The sequence below is a fragment of the Alexandromys fortis genome, unplaced genomic scaffold, assembly GCF_014885135.2.
Source record: "Alexandromys fortis isolate MF-2015 unplaced genomic scaffold, M_Fortis_MF-2015_v1.1 scaffold_210, whole genome shotgun sequence".
NCBI classification, from domain to species: domain Eukaryota; kingdom Metazoa; phylum Chordata; class Mammalia; order Rodentia; family Cricetidae; genus Alexandromys; species Alexandromys fortis.
In genome coordinates, this window is record NW_026068101.1 from 1195349 (window position 1) to 1216738 (window position 21390).

Genomic DNA, 21390 nt, shown 5'->3' on the forward strand with positions numbered 1-21390 from the left:
TATCATTCATATTTTATGCAAATGTCCCTTATAATTTTCCTATGAGATTGTACCTTAGTATATGTTTGAGAGTTTTTTTTAACACTGTATCATACCATCTACAAGGAAATGAAGTCTAAGCATGGAAACCAATGCATAGTAGAACACATACATGCTCACAGAATACTCGTGCAAATGTGTGCACACATATGTGCATGCAAATATGACATAAAATGAAAATAATGCTAAGACAGCATGGCTTGTCTGAAATAAGATGTGTTGAGTGTGTAAAATAAACTTCTATTTTAAAGAAGTAGAAGAAGAAAGCATAGTCTGTCTTGTTAACATCCTTTTATATGTTGATATGATGATTTAAATGAGTTGAGTTAAAAGTTCTGAAATTAATTGATTTTTTTAGATAATCACTCTGTGGCCCAGGCTAGCTTCAGACTTGTAGAATTATCCTGTCTTAGCTTCCTCAGTGCTATGTAATATTCTTCTAGGGATGCAAAAGGCCAGACCTGATTAAAAACAGATAAATGCATGTTTATTGGGCGTTGTTCCTAGATGGGCTCACCAGTCCCAAAGAACAGGGCCAGAGACCAGGCTAAGGCAGGGAGGGTTTACAGACCTTAGGCGAGAAGTGACGGCATCCAGCCAGGAGCTGAGGCTGTGCATTTTGACAAGTATGGTCAAAAGCTAAATCCCTGACCAGGCACTTGGGTGAAGTGTCAGAAAGGCGGTTTCATCGGCTTCCAGAAATGTGGAACTGGGTTTTGGCGCCATTCCTTTGTTCAGAGTTCTCTCTCAGTGTGGGCAGTTGGGGGAAGTGGGGCAGAAAGGCTTTGCCAGCTTGTGCAGGGGCGAGCAGGGGTTCCATCCAAACACTATGCAATAATAAAGTATTGTTACCTATTTGGCGCACATATTTCTGTTAGACAGTAGTATTGATAATTTTTAAAATTCAGTTACTGGAAAAACTGACCAAATATTAATATATGTAATTGCTAAGCAAAACTTTATTTGAACATTGTTTTAATAAGATGGTGTGTGCATGCGTGCGTGTGGATGGATGTGGGGAGGGGTCAGAGGTCGACATAGTTGTCGTCCCCAGCCATCCTCCCCATCAGGAGTTCTTAGTGCTGTGACTCTTTTTTATAGTTCCTCTTGTTGTGGTGACCCCCAGTCATAAAATTATTTCATTTTCTACTTCATGACTATAATTTTGCTAGTTGTGAATTGCAATGTAAATATTTTTGGAGACAGGGGTTTGCCAAACTGGTCAAAACCCACAAGTTAAGAACGCTGCTCCGCGTTATCTTTCAAGGCAGAGTCTCCTCCTGATCTGAGGGTTGCCTCCTGGATAGTCTGGCTGGCAGTGGCCTCCGGGAATCTGCTTGTGTGTGACCCAGGCTGGGGCTCGAGCTATGAGCACTGACCACAGCACATCACTGCTTTCATGAGTGCTGGAATCCGAACTCAGGGACACAGGCTTAGACAGCAAGCATTGACTGAGCCGTCTCTCCCAACCCATAATAAGGCTTTCCATTTCAGAGAGCTCTGTGTATATTATTTATGGATAGGATGCGGCAGAGTTTAGCACTGAGTGTATGCCAACTTTTTAGCATTTTAAAAAATAGATGAAGGCGTTGAGTTGTCATAAATTAATAGGAAAGGCCACAATCGTAATGTTTTCCAATTCTCTAATCTCTTCTTGTAACATTTTGATTTTGATATCACAAAAATGCTAATTCACCTATATTATTTGATAAAGTATCTGTTTAATTTTGCTAAACAATGCATTAGCACTCGATTTACAGAAGAATGCATTAGCCCATAACTAAGAGTCATTCCCCAGATGTGGTAGGACACACCTTTCATTCCGGTTCTTACTCTGGAGGCAGAGGCAAGAATAGCTCTGTAAATCTGAGGCCAGCCTGGGCTACACAGCGAGTTAGGACATACAGAACTACACAGTGAGACTGTATCAAGAAAATGAAAAGAAGTTATTCCGTTGTGTTTGGAATTGTCTTGCTTTGGTGCCCCAAAGGTACCATACGCCAGTGGGCTAGATGGAAGACGGAAAAAGTAAGCCTGAGCCTCATTCTAGACCTGACAGAAGAAGGCTTGGATTGATTTGTTAATTTGTTGGCTTGTTTTGAAACAGTCTCATGTAGTCCAGGCTAGTCCTAAACTTGCTATGTAGCTGAGGATGACCTTCTTATTTTTCTACATCTCCCTCCCAAGTGCTGGGACCAGATGCACAGAATTGCTTTTAGCAAAGAACATAGATAGTAGTTGAAGGTCTGGGCGCAGATGCTGTGAAAATAACCAGTCTCCCTGTGCCTCAGACACAGCTCGCGTCAACACAGTTGCTTTGCCTGCTTCATCCGCGTGCTGCTCAGTCACCCACTGCGCTTCAGTTACAGGGGCTACGACTGCAGGAACAACCTGTTCTACACACAAACCGGAGAAGTGGTGTACCACATCGCCGCCGTTGCCGTGGTGTACAACAGGCAACAGCACACGCAGAGGCTCTACCTAGGCCATGACGATGACATTCTCAGCCTGACCATCCATCCAGTGAAGGACTACGTGGCCACCGGACAGGTGTGCTTCTCTCCTCGATGACCAGAGCCTAGCAGAAGAGAAAGGGCAGTTAATGTCTAATCCAGTGTGCCTAGAGTAGAAAAATGTGTTTGGTAGGAATGCATAAGGCATGAAGCTGGATGTTCTGAGAACACTGAGGAGGCAGGGGAGGGGCGCGGGGGTCAAAGTTATGACAGAAACACAGCAAGGTGGAGAGATGGAGTGGTGTCCTCAAAAACCCCTTAATAGGGAGCCATGTGCTGGGCTCGCATCTGCCAAAACCCAGCTCGAGGCCGCAGTGAGGTTCTTCGATGCCTCAAGCCTGTTTCCTCATCTGGAGAATCTGGGCTGGACCAAACTGTGTCAGGTTGTCTTTCCAGCTTACAAATAATGTGTGTTGCTTTATTTCTGAGCTGTGCTTGATTGGGAGAAGCTATGCTATCCTCAGTACCATGGATGCCTGCTTAACACCACACATCCTATTGCTGCAGGTCGGAAGAGATGCCGCTATTCATGTATGGGACACACAGACTCTAAAGTGTCTGTCCTTATTGAAAGGGTACCACCAGAGAGGAGTGTGCGCTCTGGATTTTTCAGGTAAGCTCTTGCTAGTAGCACAGAATATGGCTAATTTAAAAAAAAAGAAATCCCCCCTACCTGATTGCATTCTGAGGGCAGCAAGGGAAGCTGTTTGCATGCCACCTCCGAGCCTGAGACGGGAAGCCACGTATGAGCACCTCGCCAGAGAACGTGGCCTTTGGGCCACGCGTCCTTTCCTTGTCCCTTTCGGTTCCCTCCCAGGTCAGCACCAGGTCACATGGAGCTGGGCATCCACTTGTGTGAGGGAAGTCTAGGGCAGCTGCCTTCGTGGAGAGTCTTAGCTGCAGATGCCTAGCAGTCATGAAGAGCATCAGATTTAAACCAGACATGTGGACTGGCCCCGTAATCACAACCGTCGTGAGGCGGAGGCAACAAGGGATTGCTCTGAGCTGGAGGCAAGTGTGCGCTGTGCAGGGAGCTCCAGACCAGCCTGGAATGCAGCGTGGACCACAGCTCAGAAAGCAAAACATCAGTTCATCAGTTTTCTCTCCAAATAAGCATTGCTTCCGACAAAATATAAAGAGCTAGAGAGGGGGCTACCTACAGACGGCACTTTACAAAGTTGGTATTTTGGAAACAAATTTTATATTTGGAAAGAAGAATTTCCAAATTAAGTTATGAACTCAGCACCATAAAATCCTTTGGTAAATGCTGCTGTCTTTACAGTAAGTTTGCTTGAAGCTAGAATTACATAGTGGAAATCTACTACAGGGGATAGAGAGATGGCTCAGTGGTTAAGAACACTGACTTTATTTTGAAGGATCCAGGTTCAATTCCCAGCACCCACTGGGAATAGGCAGCTCACAAATGTCTAAAACTCTAGTTCCAGGGGATCCAACACGCTTTCTGGCCTTCATAGGTATCAGGCATGCACATGGGGTGCATAAATACATAGAGGCAAAAGACCCACACACCCACAATAGAGAACTATGTTTTTAAAAAAGAAAGTCTATTACAGATGTTACTACCTAGAAAAATTTAAACATTTCATTGTAGAAATTAGGTCAATAAAAAAGCAAATCCTAACCTTTCAAAATAAATTTGATTGTGTAATTTCCTTTTTCTAACTAGCATTCAGGTATTTCAAATGTACAACAGCAGTAACTAAATTTACAATCTCTTCCTGTTGTCCCTCCCCCTCTCTTTCCCCTCTTACCTTGTCATGCTACTTTAATGCTGCTGGGGCAATCCCTCACTGATAGAGAGCACTTGGCCAACATCAGCACAATAATAAATAGAGAAAAAAAATGGAAGTTTTTGGCGGAAATTTCTGTCTCACCTGCCAGTTCCCAAATAACTGGTGCAGAGGCTTAATATTAATTCTAAATCCTCAGCCAATAGCTCAGGCTTGTTACTAGCTAATTCTTACATATAATTAACCCATTTCTATTCATCTATGTATTGTCACGTGGCTTGTGGCTTTACCTGTCCTCCAGCATGTCTTGCTCTCTCTGTGTCTCCTGGAGACTCCCCTGAGTCCACCCTTCCTCTTCCTATCATTCTCAGTTTGGTTTTCCTGCCTAACCTTATTCTGTCCGGCTATTGGCCAGTCAGCTTGCCTATTAATCCAATCACAGTGATAAATCTTTACGATGTGAAAGGGAATTGTTCCGCAGCATTTCCCCCTTTTGTCTAAATAAAAAGGAAGGTTTTAACTTTAACTTAGTGAAATTATATACAATAAAAACAGTTATCAAGTAAGAATGACAGTCTATTTGTCTTTGGCAAAATTAGAGAAAACACTCTATTATCTGTCTTATCTTTGTGAGTCTAAAGTTTTATACCTAATTTGCTTTCTATTATAACTAAGAAAAACTGTAATTATAGCTATCAAAGACCTCAGAAGGATAAATTGTTACCTAATGACAGGGACATCAGGCTGCCTGGACAGTCACCCAAAGTTCCTCTGTATGTTGGGGTATCCAACTCTGACCTATGGGCCTAGCATGTCTGACAGACTTTCCTGTGAAGCAGGGAATGTTGAAGGACTTCCCTAGCTTGTCTTGGCAAAGTTTGGCAATCACTTTTTTTTTCTTGCTGATCCAGGTTGGACAGTATACTGTCAGCAATTGAGGCAAGGGTGTAGCATGAATAATAAAAAACTCAGAGACAGGTATTAGGACTCAACCTGAAGATCAGAAAAGCAAAGCAGTCAGCTACTGACTCACCTCTACCACAAAACAAAAATGGGCAATCCTGCCTCAATGAATCCTCAGATTTTATATTCCTCTCTAGTGCTGGGATTAAAGTGTGCACCAACACTGCCTAGCCCCTACAGCTAACTACTGTGACTGCTGGGATTAAAGATATGTGTAACTACTGTCTGGCCTGTATAGCTGATTAGTGTGGCTGATTTGCACTGATCTTCAGGCAAGCTTTATTTATTAAAATGAATAATATACCACTATATAAAGTAGTTTCTTTGCCCAGTGGATAGCTTTTGCCACAAAGAAAGCAAACTCCATAAGGGATATCTTCAATGCCCATTATCTTTCCTAAAGTAAATTTGTGCTGCCAGAAGCAGACATGTCTTACTGTAATGGAAAGCATTATGTTATTACACACATTAAATGCTATATTTTGTAGGTGTTTGAAGACCTTATATCATCTCAATATATCTGTGTATGACCTTGAAAACATACCTAACATGACTATAAGTTTGACTATTATAGATGACTATTAATCTTTAGTTTTTAAGTATACATTACATTTTTAAATAAGCTACATAAACACAATACCCCAAACAAGAGTAGAATCATACATATAGTATAACAAAATTAACTTTAAATTTATAACAATAAAAAAAAATCCATAGCAGTGTAAAATATTTTGAGATTAATAGTTGATTTTTTGGATTAAGGTATTCAATAATCTACCTTTTATCTTATCATTTCTATATTATATTCCCTCTTTTCCTTTGGAAAGAAATCTTTGAATTTAACTCTTTTGTTTAGCCTTTTTCCTCACCATGACCAATAACAACTTATAATCAATACCCCTTAAATGATGACAAATGTCTAAAACCCATCTTTTGGGAACATGAGCATTGTTTTCTCTAGAGAGCTTTCTGTTGTCGGGTGGCACTGGTAACCTTTGGGGGAACCTTGAGAAAATCAGAACAATTGTTAGGTCTTGGTTGGAATTATTTATGAGGCTGGATCAACTCAGTCAGCAACCTTGAAGCTATTCTGGATGCTGGATCACCTGGTCCATCAGTTTTCATTAGTGTCTGGTCCCCTTGCTCTGAAAATACACAAACTTTAAAGGTAACATCCGTATCTGTATTAATACAAGAATAGACTGAACATTGTACACAAGACAACCAAAGACAATTTGTTGTTTTATTCTTAAGCAGGTTAAATATATATCATGTGTCTTATACTTCTTCTAGGTTTATTTCTTTTTGTTTGTTAGATTTTTCAGGGGATCTTCCTCAATCAAACCTGATTTTCCTTAACCTGGAATGAATACACAGCCTCTCATTTCCTGTGAAAATAAAAGTATAACCTCTCCCCCAAAGCAACATATCTTTTGACTTAAATTTTGAAATCAAGATATTTTTTAAAATATATAGGTTGGTTGAATCTAGCAGTTTTATAATCCAATGTCTCTTAGCAACCAAAAACTCCAAAGACAACACAATGACATACAGGATCCAGAATCTGTGTATTTCCCATTTTTATGTGGCTTATTATATTTTTTACTACTCTATTCCTTTTTAAAAACTTTTTCTACCCTTTTCTCTACCAGACCTACATATATTTCTTTTCTCTACCAAACCTACATATATTTTTAACACATTGTAACAAATTTAGAGGGTTTTGTCCCCCTAAAGATAGCTCTGAATCTATCTTTTTTGTGTATCTGTAACCTTTTTTGTCTGCATGAGCAAACGCCCTAAACCTGCAATGCAGTGTGCTGGCAGAGCTTGCACTGGCAGCTCCAGACAGCAACGGCTGGGAGAAGCCTCTCTGTACTGCGGCCCATGTGAGAGACTGTGGGAATCTACCATATGACTTAGCTCAGTGGCTGGCTCCATCTCACACGTGGCTGTTGGGACATGCATCTCTGCACTGTGGCTGTTACAAGACTGTGAGACTAGAAAGCTGCATGTGTTTCTGTTTCTAGAACCTTTTTAAAAAACTTTCTTGGGCTTTATGTGGATGGACCTGGCCCCGCATTGGGTGCCACTTGTTAGCGGTCGTTTCTGTCCCACCCACCAGTTCCCAAATAACAGATGCAGAGGCTTAATATTAATTACAAATGCTCAGACTTGTTACTAGCTAACTCTTACATTTAAATCAACCCATTTCTATTAATCTATGTATTGTCATGAGGCTCATGGTTTTACCTGTCCCCCAGCATGTCTTGCTCCCTCTGCATCTCCTGGTGACTCCACCGACTCTGCCCTTCCTCATCCCATCATTCTCAGTTTTGATTTCCTGCCTAACTTTATCCTGTTCAGTTATTCGTCAGCTTGTTTATTAAACCAATCATAGATACATATATTCACACAGTGTGCAGAAGGATTATTCCGCAGCAGAGGATAAATGAGGAAAGAGGGGTAAGGAGAGGAAGAGGGAGAGACTGAGATTGAATAAGATTGCATTAGACAATTAATGGTTGCTGGGCTTTTTTGTTTGTTGGTTGGTTTGTTCTTCGAGACAGGGTTTCTCTGTGGCTTTGGAGCCTGTCCTGGAACTAGCTCTTGTAGACCAGGCTGGTCTCGAACTCACAGAGTTCCGCCTGTCTCTGCCTCCCAAGTGCTGGGATTAAAGGCGTGTGCCACCACCACCAGCTGGGTTTTTTTTTTAAGGGGAAATGTTTTAATGCTTAATCTCATTCTGTCCTGCTTACTTCTGGAATCTTTTGGAACATAGTTATCATCTCCACCATGGGTCCCCCTTGGTTGACTGGCTTAGGACTGTGCCCTCAGATGGAAGCTGATGACATTAGCTTTTCCTGGCCGCATTTCCCCCACTAGCCTGGTCATGCTTCTTCGCTTCTAACTGCATTCTGCTTCTGCCTCTTTCTACTGGTGTGCTTCATTCAGGTTTCCCAAGTCTCAAAGAGCAAGACTGACTTTTTTCCTCCATCCTATCAGGCAGAAATAGCCTGCCCCTTCTGCCCCCTGCAGCTCACCATCGAGAGCTTTCATGAAAGCTCTCAGGGGCCGTGTGTTGCCGTTCCTTGGGCATCTCTTGTGTCCTGCACAAACAGTGAACTAGGGTGTTCAGGAACACCCATCTCTTTGCTCCCACAATACATGTTTTGCTGTGGACCAAGAATTTGCTGTAAAGAATGTTATGGATGAACTAACACATGAAGTTTTTCTCAATGAGCTTTATTCTGATTCTCACTGTTACTGTTAGAACTTCACATTGCAAATCATATTTGGGAGAAAATTGTCTATTTTCTTAGCAATTGCAAGATAACATAGTATTTTATTAAAATTTACTTTACCTACAAATATAGGCATATATTGATATTGTTTTATAATAATTTTAAGATAGTTTATTTTAAATTTTTCTTATATACACATATGTGTTTAATATATATTTACATATATCATACATTGAACATATTCTCCCTGCCCCATTCCCCATCCTCCCTTTTAGGTCCTTCTCTCATTATCCTTTTTGTTCCCCTAAATAATTTTACCTCAGTTTTCATTTAATATGTACATACATGGGTATGTATATATTATATATTACGATATGTAAATACATGAATAGGTGTATAAGATCTAAGAACCACAAAGGAGAGGAAACAAGATGTTTGTCTTTTAGAGATAGGTTTAATTTGCTAAATATGATCATCTCCAGGTGCATCCATTTTCTAAAGACATAACTTCATTGTTATTGCTGGAAACAATTCCATGGTATTTATAGATGAGTTTTCTTCTTTGTGCCTCTGTTTGTGGACGCCTAGGCTAGTTCCGTAGCTGCTGTGCAGAGAGCTGCAGGAAGCATGATGTGTAGGTGCCTCTGTGATGTGTTCACTTGGAGTCCTTTGGCTCCAGACAAAGGAGGGGCATAACTGGTAGATCTACCTTTTTTTTGAGAAACGTCCACACTGATTTCCATGGAGGAAACATAAATAACGATGCTCTGGAGGGTTAGAAAGACGCTTATTAAAATAGTAAAATAAAAATAACAAAACCTAGAAGCTTGTAGGATTACAAGAATCCAGTACATCTATGGTTTTGGTGACATTGAAAATGGATTCAATAATTTTAGATAGCAATTTTGCTGTGTTTAATAAAGATTGTACTTGACAATACAATCACGTGAACTATTAGTATCTCTCAAGTTGAACAAAGAAATAAAGATAATGTCTATCACCAATTTTCTATGAAAGTATGTAATGTGTATTAGCATATAAAAGGGACCAGCAATACAGCTAGAATTTAATAATCGTTCAAGTACCATTATAGGGTGAGGAACCCAGATGCTCTAGGAGGAGACGGGGAGATGATTCTGTCAGTGACCTTTATCCCCTGCCCACGTTTAAAGAAATGTCCCTGTTTCCTTTAGAACCCTGGCAGGAATAGGTGAATCTAGCCCCTTTGGGATAGCTCTGTATATGTTTTCTTGTTTTCGCACCAGCTTCCAAGTTAACTTGTCTTGCGGACTCTTGGATGCGAAGCTCTTCCGCTTGTGAAGGGCGTTTTAGTTTTAACAATACAATCTCCATTTCTCAGATAGCACTCACTAAGGAAGAACCCTGGGAAACTGCATTTTGTCTGTGAGGTTAAGTACAGTGTTGGTACATGGGTGGCTAGAAAGGAATGTAGTTGCTGGTTTTGGAAAGCACCTAAAGACTTCAGGAACTTTCCCTGAGATCTGTTCGGAGTGATTCATCACCACAGATGGTTGCTACCAGAGGACTGGGGGAGGCTGATTGGTCCCTGTGGTGCAGGAGAACTTTTGATTTAATGTCTAAGGATAATGCTACATTGTAACAATGTGACTGGCGACTTAGCCTCTGTTCCACTTCCTGGGCAGAGAACTGAGATATTTGTTTAGGTGGTGTTGAGGTCAACAGTTGCAGGTCCACAAGAACCTGGGTCTTCTGGCTGTGTCTGGGGGGGGTGTCACCTGGAAGGAAATCTCCTGGAAATCCCCCCCCCCCGTCTTTAGCCCTGGCCCTGCTTTTCCCTGGTGCAGCGCCCCCTGCAGCATCCTGAACGCTTGCTTACTTCCTGCTCCCTGAATGCACCAGCAACTTCAGCTGCTCCTCCCATCCTCAGATTTAAGTGGGCAGGGGCAAGTGGTTCCAAGAGGCCACCACGCGGAACAGGCTCCCATGAGCCGAGAGCCTTGCTCTGAATGACATTGACCTGAAGTAGGAAAAGAGTAATGGTGTCTTCTGGAACCATTAAATGGCTCAGCTCACACAGCTGTTGAGCTGCCTCTCTCCTGCCGTGGAGACAGGGTGCCAACATCGTGCCCACGAGTTCTGTGGTTGGTGACCCCAGTTGTGTGCCTCAGACCCCTCCACAGTCACCAGGAGCGCTTCGCATCTGTTAGAAAAACAAGCTGTCTTGTAGGTATAAGTGGGCCAGCGAGAAAACAGGACAGCACGTGTGGGGATAAGTGAATCTGTTCTCACGGCTACTCTAAAGGAATACGTCTTTAAACACTGTCAAGGAATGAATCATATTCTCTTACTCAACAGAGCAGCACCTTTTAAATTACATTTATCTATTTGTGCCCATGGTGTGTGCCTGATGCAAGATTAATAAAAACTCAGAGAAATTGAAGTTCAACCTGAAGATCTGAAGAAAAAAAAAAAAAAACAGCTAGCCACTGGCTCTTACCTCTACCTCAGTCCAAAAATGGTGATCCTACCTCCAGGGATCTCAGAATGAGACTGTGTGAGAGCTGTCTCCTCCAGTCTTCTGTTCCTCTCTAGGGCTGGGATTAAAGGCAGGTGCCACCTGGGTTCTATGGCAACTAGTGTGGCTACCGGGATTGAAAGTGTGTGTCACCACTACCTGGTCTGTAAGACTGAGCAGTGGGGCTGGTTTACTCTCTGATCTCCAGGCAGGCTTTATTTATTAAAATACAAACGCAATGCTACCGCATGTGTGGAGGTAAAAGGACAGTGTTCACGAGTCCGTTCTCTCCTTCCACCAGGGTCAAGCTCGGGTTGCCAGGCTTGGTGGCAAGCACCTTTGCTGGCTGAGCCCTCTCCCAGTCCTTGGGCTGCTGCTCTGACTAGTATCACTTCTCGGAGCTTGGGGGACCATTTTTGTTTTGGTACAGTGTAATGAAAGTACTTCTACGTGGGATAGAAGAACCCATCCGGAAAAGTTCAGCTTCATAAATATTTTCCGTCTTAAATGCACGGTATTTAAAGGCCTTCGTACCATGACGTTAGTTCTGGAACCTATCTGAAACTGGCTAGACTTCCCTGGCCACCGAGGAAGCCTGTGCATCTTAATGAGTCCTGACTAGGAAGACCAACTTGTAATTGTCTGAATATGCTTTCTTTTTCTAATTTGCCCTTTACTGTTGACATGAGCTGCCTTAGAACTCTTTCTAGACTGTTACAACCATCGATAATTAATACATGCTGTGCCTAGAAAGACTGAAAAGGGCATCACCAAGACTATTAAAAAAAAAAAAAAGCCGCTAGGGTTGGAAATGATAGATTTTCAAAGGTAAAGCCAAGTCTCCACAGGGAAAAAGGAAACTAGGAAATAGTGAGAAAACCCTGATTTTCTTTCTAAATAGTATGTTTTATAGAAATAGCTTACACCTGCCAGTACCCAAGAGCACTCCCTATCCCAGAAGAGTGAGCTTTTGTTGGGGTAGAAAAGTCATGTAACTGTGAGGGTGAGATGGTGGGTAACCTCACAGAAATTCTACAAAGAAACCCCAGAACTTCCCCTACAAAAGCAATCTGCTTATGCATAGGGCTTCTTCAGAAGACAGACATTTTCAAAACTGACATTTTAGATGTGTGACTCACACAGCAAGGTCGGATTGACGTATCGAGACAGCGTTCCGGAGACAACATGGGTTTAGCTGAGTCAAGAAGATGCAGATTTGTGCGGTGTTTTCTAAAGGAAGGATGGTGTTTAAAATCGCCATATAACAGTCCAGTTCCTTTATATCTGGGCCGCCCACCCCCAGCACTATCAGCATGGGTGGTGAACAGAAAGTTCCCGCTCCACAAGGCTGAGAGACTGTCTCGTTTAAAGCCTGGTGTCCTTTGGGAATACGGGCATGGGTCGTTAGCTTATGGTGCTCACCTAATGTAACGGACTCCTTTAGCACTTTGTTAACTCCTTCATGTAATGAATCTAACTTTCGTCTATAAAAGGTTCAGGTACTCTTTAAATCCTAGTTTCAGATGGACCTGGTGGTTAAGGATTGGGAAGATCTGCTTTGTTAAGCTGGAGACTGCTTTTCCTTCCTCCCCTTCCTCCAGACAAGTGGGGTCGACCCTCATTTCCATTTGGCTAGAGGGTCTCTACACAAGTAAAGCCACTCAAAGTCTGGACACTGGTTGGCACTTGAAGTTGGCTTACCAAAGATTTAGCCTGTAAAAATTCAGGAGGCTCAAGTAGATCTAAACTCCTGATAAGAATTTATTTGACGTAAGTCCTGTGTAACATTAGTATAAATATTCAGTACCAATTCAGATACTGCCTGAGACATATAAGACATTGTTCTTGCCTCTCTGAAATTCCAGTTTGATAAGACTTGCTGTGCTTTACCCTAGTTTAGGGTCTACCCCTGGCCTGCCTTTGAAAGTCAGAGCTGATAGCTTGAACGGTGAGTCAACCCAAGGAAGCAGCTTCTCACACCCTTGTATGTCTTCACTGTAGTGAGGGTCCTTTGTGGAAGGAGAGGAGTCCCTGATTAACTGATGCAGAATCTCCTAGCAACCACACAGTGGTGGGACTACAGGGCTGTGGCCAGTAACACTGTTCCTTTGAATCCAGCTTGCAAGGAAGTCCAAATGAAATGTTTATTGATTGTGCCGCCTCTTCCCTCCTGAAGGGAGGAAGGCACGTTGACTATATTTACTTCAAGTCTGATTGTACATTCACTATACTTAATGCTTAAAAAATAGCTTAAATGTCAGAATCATAGCAATAGTCAGTAATAGTATCAATATTTAATAATAAAGTTATGCATTATTAATAATAATGCATTGCAATAGGTTAGAAAAGATGAGCTGATAGGTTGGTCAGGGGGACCTTTTGTTTCTCAAAAGGGATTTATGTAGCAGGCTTTCTTGAACCACCAGCCCCCAAATCATGACATAGAGAGTTATTATTAATTATAAATGCTCAGCCTTAGCTTAGGCTTGTGTAACGGCGTAAACGAATGCAGACAGATTGTCAAAATATATACAGCTTTAATGGAGGAAAAGACTTACAGAACCACCGTTCCGCAGAGTCCAGGAAAGCAGAAGGGAGCACGCTTGCCAAATTTATAGGAAAACTTTAGCCTGAGGCGAACACGCCCCCTAAGGGGTGGGACTTATCCCTACAGGCTTGTTTCTAGCTAGCATTTTTTTTTTGTTTTTTTTTTTTCTTTTTTTAATTTATTTATTAAAGATTTCTGTCTCCTCCCCGCCACTGCCTCCCATTTCCCTCCCCCTCCCCCGATCAAGTCCCCCTCCTCATCAGCTCAAAGAGCAATCAGGGTTCCCTGTCCTGTGGGAAGTCCAAGGACCACCCACCTCCATCCAGGTCTAGTAAGGTGAGCATCCAAACTGCCTAGGCTCCCACAAAGCCAGTATGTGCAGTAGGATCAAAAACCCATTGCCATTGTTCTTGAGGTCTCATCAGTCCTCATTGTCTGCTATGTTCAGCGAGTCTGGTTTTATCACAAGCTTTTTCAGACCCAGACCCGCTGGCCTTGGTGAGTTCCCAATAGAACATCCCCATTGTCTCAGTGTGTGGGTGCCCCCCTCGCGGTCCTGAGTTCCTTGCTTAGCATTTTTTTTTAAAGTTAACCCCTTTCTACCAATCTGGGTGCTTCCTGGAAGCCCATCTGCATACTGTCCACCCTGCCTTACTGCTTCCTCTGTTTTTCTTTGTGGGAGCTGGTTGGTGGTTGGTGGTCCAGAAAACACCAACTACAGATTCCTGTGGAGGAACAGACAAGTAGGCTCACATCAAGGGCAGGACTACAAGAAATTTGGAAGGCCATGTGTCTGTATGTGCGTATGCATGCACATGTGCATACAATTATGATTTGTGCATGTGTGATTCTTGGGCTCCAACACAGGCCCCATGCGTCTCTGCACTCACGAGCCACTTCCCAGCTGAACTTTTCTTTACACATGTTTTCTAAATGTCGATAACGAACACATTTCCTTTGAACAGGAAGAATAAGACATCAAAGACTTTTAGTTGGACAGTCATATTTTGTAAGAACATTTGAAGCTACGTTTTATTTCTGTAATTTTCTTAACTTGGCAGTTAAACCAAGGTTAGGCTTTTTTGATGTTTCTAGAGTTGAAAATAGCCCAGAGTCACAGAACCCAGTGACTCCCCTTCCAATAAATTTCCCAAGATTTGTCTGTCACAGAATAAACAAGACTCGCGCCGCTTCCTTGAGAGGCCCTGCTAACTCTGCCTCGGTTGCAAGCCTGGTCAGTGGCCAAGCTCACCTGCCAGGGGTGTGCATTCAGAACTATGGCTATTGCTGGTCACACAGCTTGCTCCTGCAGATGGATTTGAGCCTAAAGAGTATTGTTGAGTTTCCTGTCCCTCTTTGCAGTGTCTAAACTGTCTCTGCTTCTCACTGGAGAAACGGCTTGTTTGACATTTCTGTTGTTTCCACACAGCTGATGGAAAATGTCTGGTGTCGGTTGGTTTAGACGACTTTCACAGTGTTGTGTTCTGGGACTGGAAAAGGGGAGAAAAGATAGCCACAACCAGGTAAGGATATGCGGAGCGTTCAGGACGTCCTCCTGCTCGCTCACCTCAGGGAAGCCCGACAGTGTCCACTTTTTGTTTGGTACTCGATGGAATTCACATGGAAACTTAACACCTAAGTGAACACATATCCTCCCTTTCATGGTGCCAAGCCCGATTCAGCATTAATGTCTGATAGGGAATTAGAAAATTCTAGAATGCTCCACAAAACCCTCCTCATTGCACCCCTTCTGTAATACTTCCGTTATCTCTATTGAAGCTTTTTGCCAGCGTCAGGAAAGTACGTGCCTCCCCTCTTGTTTTTGCCATCTTGGCAGCCAGGGAGGATCTCAATGTCATTGGGGTCAGAAGCACCATTTGTCGTGAGGCTGTGGCCTGTTGGGAAGACGGCCCTATCCAGTGCATCTGCTACTTGCTTCCAGAGCAGACAAATTGTTCCCTAATCTCCACACCCTATAAATAGACTCTCGAGACCGACGGCTGTTTATAGCCTACCTGTCCTCCCTTACCCCAGCTTCCCTTTCTGCCTCCTCAGCACTAAACCTGAACATGTCTCCTCTCATCTCGCTCAGCCATGTGTGCGGCCCGGTCAAAGGTCAAGACTTGGCAGCCACAGTTCAGGAAGGCAGCTTGTTGTCCAGGACAGTTTCGTACCCTCTCCATTAGTCATGGCATACGTTACCAACGTCCTGTCTGTGTCACCATAGCAGAGTTGATGGCCATGAGCTGTAATATTTGCTTTTGAAATTAGTACTGTCTGCTCCAGTGTTACGTGGGAGCAAAAGCTCTTAATAGTTGATTATGAGTGAAGATCTCCAAATCGCTGGAGACGGAGCAGAGCTGCAGTTGGACCCTTGAGGACTGCAGCCGACCTTAGGAGAAGAGACGTGGCTCCGAGAAGGCATTCTTGGCAGCAGGGACATTCCTAGCTCCGCCTGCATCCATGCTCTCTCTTCTTTCTGTCTGGTGCCCCCCCCCCTTCTAGCCTCACTCCCCGACAGGCTCTGTTTTCCTCCCAGACTGAAAGCTGAATTTTAGTTTAATGTTTTCCTGATAACTGCTCCCTGCATTTACATTATCTGTGCCAGCATTGAAAACTCAAGGATCCCCTCTGCAGCTGTGGTGGCTCAGCTGCCTGTTGGAGACTCTAGGAGAAACAGAAGGAAGACAGACAGCTTAGTATTAAAGGGTAAATTTTTACAGGATCTTGTGGATAAGATTGCTTCTGTTTAATTAGCACAAAGCAAGCTAACGTCATCATATTAGTAACACAGTTTTTGTTCAGAATTGTTCCCAGGACCAAGTCCCATTCTGAAGGCGGGAAACCTGCAGAAAGGAGTTTGTAGTGGTGGCATTAATCGGTATTCTTTCCCAAGTGGAAGGTCGTGGGTCAGTAAAACTCTGTGGAAGAATGCTTGATTTTTAAAATGCTGAATAAATATAAATATTTACATAGTGTTAATACTATTTGCACAAATATATAAATAACCAACTAGTTAAGTAAAAGAAAAAAAAAGAATGCAGTATGGCCTTGAATGAGGTGCTGTGGTAGTAAGAATCTAAAACCAGGTGACAGAGATCAGGCTGCATATGCAGCGGCTCCAGCCTGACTTAGCTTCTGAGGAATTCCCACAGAGAGGCTGCGTGCCACCCCTAACCCTGCCCTGAGGAGTCTCGGTCATTGCTAGATTTGCTTTGAGCAAAACCTAACCACTATCCTGTTCTGGCAGCAGTTACCCTACAACAGTGTGGTTCCCCTTGGGGAAGGGGCACACAGTGGATAGCTGAGATAGCCCGTGCCCACGTGTGCCATCTGCACACCCCACACTCCTGAAGTCACTCTTCATTTGTGAGTCTGTTCCTTATCAGCTCGGGGAAAGAGAGACATTCAGGATTATCAGCTAGGGCTCTTGTAAGATCTCCACTGAAATTTGAGCCTCTCTGTTTGGATGTATTTGAACCACAGGTAATTTCATGGGTGATTTCTGCCATCTGTTTACAAATGGAATTTTTGTCTGCCTCTGGTTACAAAACTAAATTTCTTTTCATTTTTTTAAAAATATTTATTTATTATGTATACAATATTCTGTCTGTGTGTATGCCTGAAGGCCAGAAGAGGGCACCAGACCTCATTACAGATGGTTGTGAGCCACCATGTGGTTGCTGGGAATTGAACTCAGGACCTTTGGAAGAGCAGGCAATGGTCTTAACTGCTGAGCCATCTCTCCAGCCCATTTCTTTTCACTTTTAAAAGAAATTATTGGTATGCCTACTTTATTTTTAAGTTTTGTAGTAGCATATTCGTTTTACCTAATAATGGGTTTCATTATATTTTCATACCTGTAGATATGTATTTTGTTTCTATCCACTCCCCATCGTCCTCGCTTGTTCCTCTCCCACTTGTTCCCAACTAGTCAACTTCTCATCTCGTGTGCGCGCGCGCGTGTGTGCGTGTGTGTGTGTGTGTGTGTGTGTGTGTGTGTGTGTGTGTGTGTATGAAGGAGGGTAACTTACAGCAGCATCCGTGAGGGATTGTCTGTGGAAGCATGGGGAATTTACCAGTGACTACCCACTGAACATAACCCTCTTTCCCCCAGAATCACTGGCTGCCTGTAAATGCACAAAGGGCAGGGCCTCTTCCCCAGGACGAACTGTTGATGGGTCCATTCTTATGTAATCACACATGCTGAGAATTCTGGAGTGCCCAGAAGACACAGCACCCTTCCTGCAGCTCCCTCGCTGTTTCCTGCCCTCCCCTTTCAATGGTTCCTGAGCCCTGCAAGGGTGATACAGATGTTCCACTTACGGCTGGGTATTCAACAGTCACTTATTCTGACCATTTATGAACCTCTGCATTAACTTCAACCAAGCACAAGTTTCTCTGACCCAAGCTGACAGTAGCACTAAACTATAAACATAAACGAAATATTAAAAAAATGGTTGGACAAGAGACAGCATCATGTCCATTTAGCAAAACAGCAGTGGCTTACCTGTTATGGCCAAGGAGCTCCCCAGCCACAGACCTTTGACCAGGTTACAGCACAAGGCAACGGAGTGGTTCTTACTACAGGGAGAAAGTGGTTGGCTCCCTCCGTCACACCCGTGCTACTGTTTCGCCAGCGAGAACATCGTGCCTGGAAAAAAGCCTAAATTTTGCATTGTTTAGCATCCCAAAGTGTTCTGAATCACTAGATGATACCCTTTCTCTCGAAATGGCTGTGGGTCAGGGGCCTCAATTTATTTCAATTTCTAGCCCCAAATCATCTTAAGCCGATATAGTGTCTTCTACAGAATGTTCATTTGAAAGCTTTTTATTAATAATATCCTCTGTTTCTCCTGCCCGAGATCTCACTATCTTGGAATTATGTGATATCCTATGGTGGTGTCATTAATTTTATCTTATGGAGACATTTGGATACATTTAAAATTCTTTTAATTCATAACTAAATAGACAAAGGTGGGGAAGACAGCAGGCGCAAACATGTACCCCCCATGCTATTATTTTATAGTAAACTCCTGTGAGTTTTAAATATTTTGGGTTGCTTGTTTATCCTGTTAGATATGCTTAATGAAAACTAAACCAAATAGATGTTTTAATATCACTCCATCAATACTTCCATCTAAACTGGAGTTATTTCTCCCTGTTTGTCTCTTACAGAGGACATAAAGATAAAATATTTGTGGTAAAGTGTAATCCACACCATGTTGACAAGCTGGTTACAGTTGGGATTAAGCATATCAAGTTCTGGCAACAAGCAGGTACTGTTGCATTGTTGTTTGGGTTTCTCATGTGTGTGGCTGAGAGCTGTCCCCTTGCCTTGGGATGAGGGGTCCTATTGTCATTATGTGGCCAGTCTCTCTGCAAACTGAAATGAAAATTTGCTTGATAAATACTCTCTCCCAGTCCTGCGCTGGACTGTTGATTGCATAGGATGTGAAACGTAGACCCCTGTATGATATGATGCACGTTTTGAAAATCTTTTTCAATCTAGAAATCTTTTGAAAATACTCTGCTGTGAAAATAGTGATTTTTATATTTAGTCATCTGAACTGAAAGCAGTAATTTCGCTGTAGTGCTGAGTAGGAAGTAATTACTTTGGCTGAGTGAATAATATTTTCAATATTTTGAGAATTCTTTTATTACTGCATCACCGAATTTAGCACATGAATTAAAGCCTGACTCTGTACCTAGAAGATGGTCAAAATAAGTCTTTGTTAGGTTATGTGTTGACAAGAGTAATAAATAAACATGCGTGAACATGGGAAGCAGCCGACTTCTCACTTGTAGGCATCATTACAATTGTATCTGATTTCCTAGTCCCGAGCCCAGTAGCACAGTGAGCACATGTTTACAGTAGCTGGCTGGTCTAACACTTTCCACTTTTAAGGGAAGGGCAGTAGTAGCTGCCCAGGTATGGAGAAGCCAGCCGAGTGTAAATGTCCTGAGTGGAACTGGGTTATCAGTGATGGTCAGACATATAGAAAATGGGAACACCTGGGGCCCAAACCTGACGATTTGTTCCTGTATATGATCTCTCCTACACGACAGTTCCTTCTTACTCCAGGGTCATCATGAAAAGAACTGAGACAAGCTGGGCGATGGTGGCGCACGCCTTTAATCCCAGCATTCGGGAGGCAGAGGCAGGTGGATCTCTGTGAGTTTGAGGCCAACCTGGTCTACAAGAGCTGGTTCCAGGACAGGCCCCCAAAACTGCAGAGAAACCCTGTCTCAAAAATCAAAAAAGAAATAAAAGAAAAGAAAAGAAAAGGAAAAAGAAAAAGAATTGAGACAGAACACGTATAATGTTTACATATTACACCTACTGTCCATTCCAGACTTACGCTTTCCTTCGGTTTCTTTAAGGCTTTCCTTGCCCCAAGCCACTGAGCCACTCTCCCCTTCAGCAGGCACAGGACTTACACTTAAGTTATGTGTGTGTCTTGGATTAGAAGGTGTATTAAATCCTCCATCTAATCAGATCCGGGTTTCTTGACAGGGACTCTGAGCTTAAATTATATGTTAGCATTGTCAGACAGAAAATAGGAATCCTGTAGATCCTGACAGAGTGGCTGAGCATCCTCATTAATACCCTTGTTTTTGCTATTTGGACACATAATGTAGATCATTTCTTCCCTGAAGATAATTCTTCTGTGTGCTCCGAGAAAGCCTCAACTTTCTAGGGTAATATATGCCCTTGTTCTGCTCCAGGTGGGGGCTTCACCTCCAAAAGGGGAATTTTTGGAAGTGCTGGAAAATTGGAAACAATGATGTGTGTTTCTTACGGGAGAGTGGAAGACCTAGTGTTCTCGGGGGCGGCCACGGGAGACATTTTCATCTGGAAGGATGTGCTGCTGCTGAAGACAGTGAAAGCTCATGACGGGCCCGTGTTTGCCATGTATGCGCTGGACAAGGTACGGCGCATTTGTTGGGTTATTCTTCCTTATCGGCTTTAGAAGAACCACTGAGATGCCTGAATCTAAAAATAATCCTATCTGAATCAGGATGTAGTTGTCAAAAAGGATTAGCCAAAAGATAATAAGGAAGAGAATACACAATTTTTATAATTTCTTTTCTTAGTAGCTGTCCATTTCCTGTTTCTCCATCTTCTCACATCTGGATCTCCCGATTGTCACTCCTAGGAGTCCTTAAGGAGTCTGTGGGTAGATATGGGCGCAGCAGAAGAGACCACAGGTGTATTGCAGTGATGTCTTCCTTTGCAGAGACACATCATGCAAAAACCTGAAGTGCCAGTGGTTACTTTATTATCCCACACGTTGGTTTGCTGTGGCCAAAGGTTATGTTCATAACAGGTTTGCTCCTGAATGGACAGGCTCGGTTGCCAGGAGTGTTCAAGGATACACACGAGCTGTATTCCCAAGCCAGGTCATTGTCCTAGTCTGTCCACTACCCGCCTCATGGTGTTCTTTATAAGGACACAGTGTCTTTAGACAGTCTGTTTAAAGCTCTTTCTTTCAATAAATATACCTGAAAATGACAACCTTTTCATTCAGTTCTAATTGCTGGTGGTACCAGTTCGTCTGTGCTCTCCGACCTTCAGTTTAAGCTGCTCAACACATTATATATATATATATATATATATACATATACATATATATATAGTTTTAAAATATATCAGTAAATATGTTGAGCTCACAACAAATGTAGGTCTTTGCTAGAAGTGCTGGCAAATTTGATTTTGGCTAAATTGTAAATGTTAGAAACAATTACTGCATAATGCAAAATCTGTGGAGGCCTAGAAGGCAGTATGGTTTAACTTAGTCAAATGCTTTTATTATTTAGGAAACTAAACTGT

General features: G+C 42.7%; 1 protein-coding gene across 1 annotated transcript in view; it reads left to right on the plus strand.

The window, feature by feature from the left end:
- Positions 1 to 21390, plus strand: part of Eml6 (EMAP like 6) — a 240144-nt gene that overhangs the window by 148974 nt on the left and 69780 nt on the right. The window contains exons 15-19 of the mRNA XM_050123862.1: positions 2403 to 2589; positions 3060 to 3165; positions 14986 to 15079; positions 18735 to 18835; positions 20286 to 20488. Coding sequence (XP_049979819.1) covers positions 2403 to 2589; positions 3060 to 3165; positions 14986 to 15079; positions 18735 to 18835; positions 20286 to 20488 — 691 coding nt within the window. The remainder of the gene's footprint in view (positions 1 to 2402; positions 2590 to 3059; positions 3166 to 14985; positions 15080 to 18734; positions 18836 to 20285; positions 20489 to 21390) is intronic.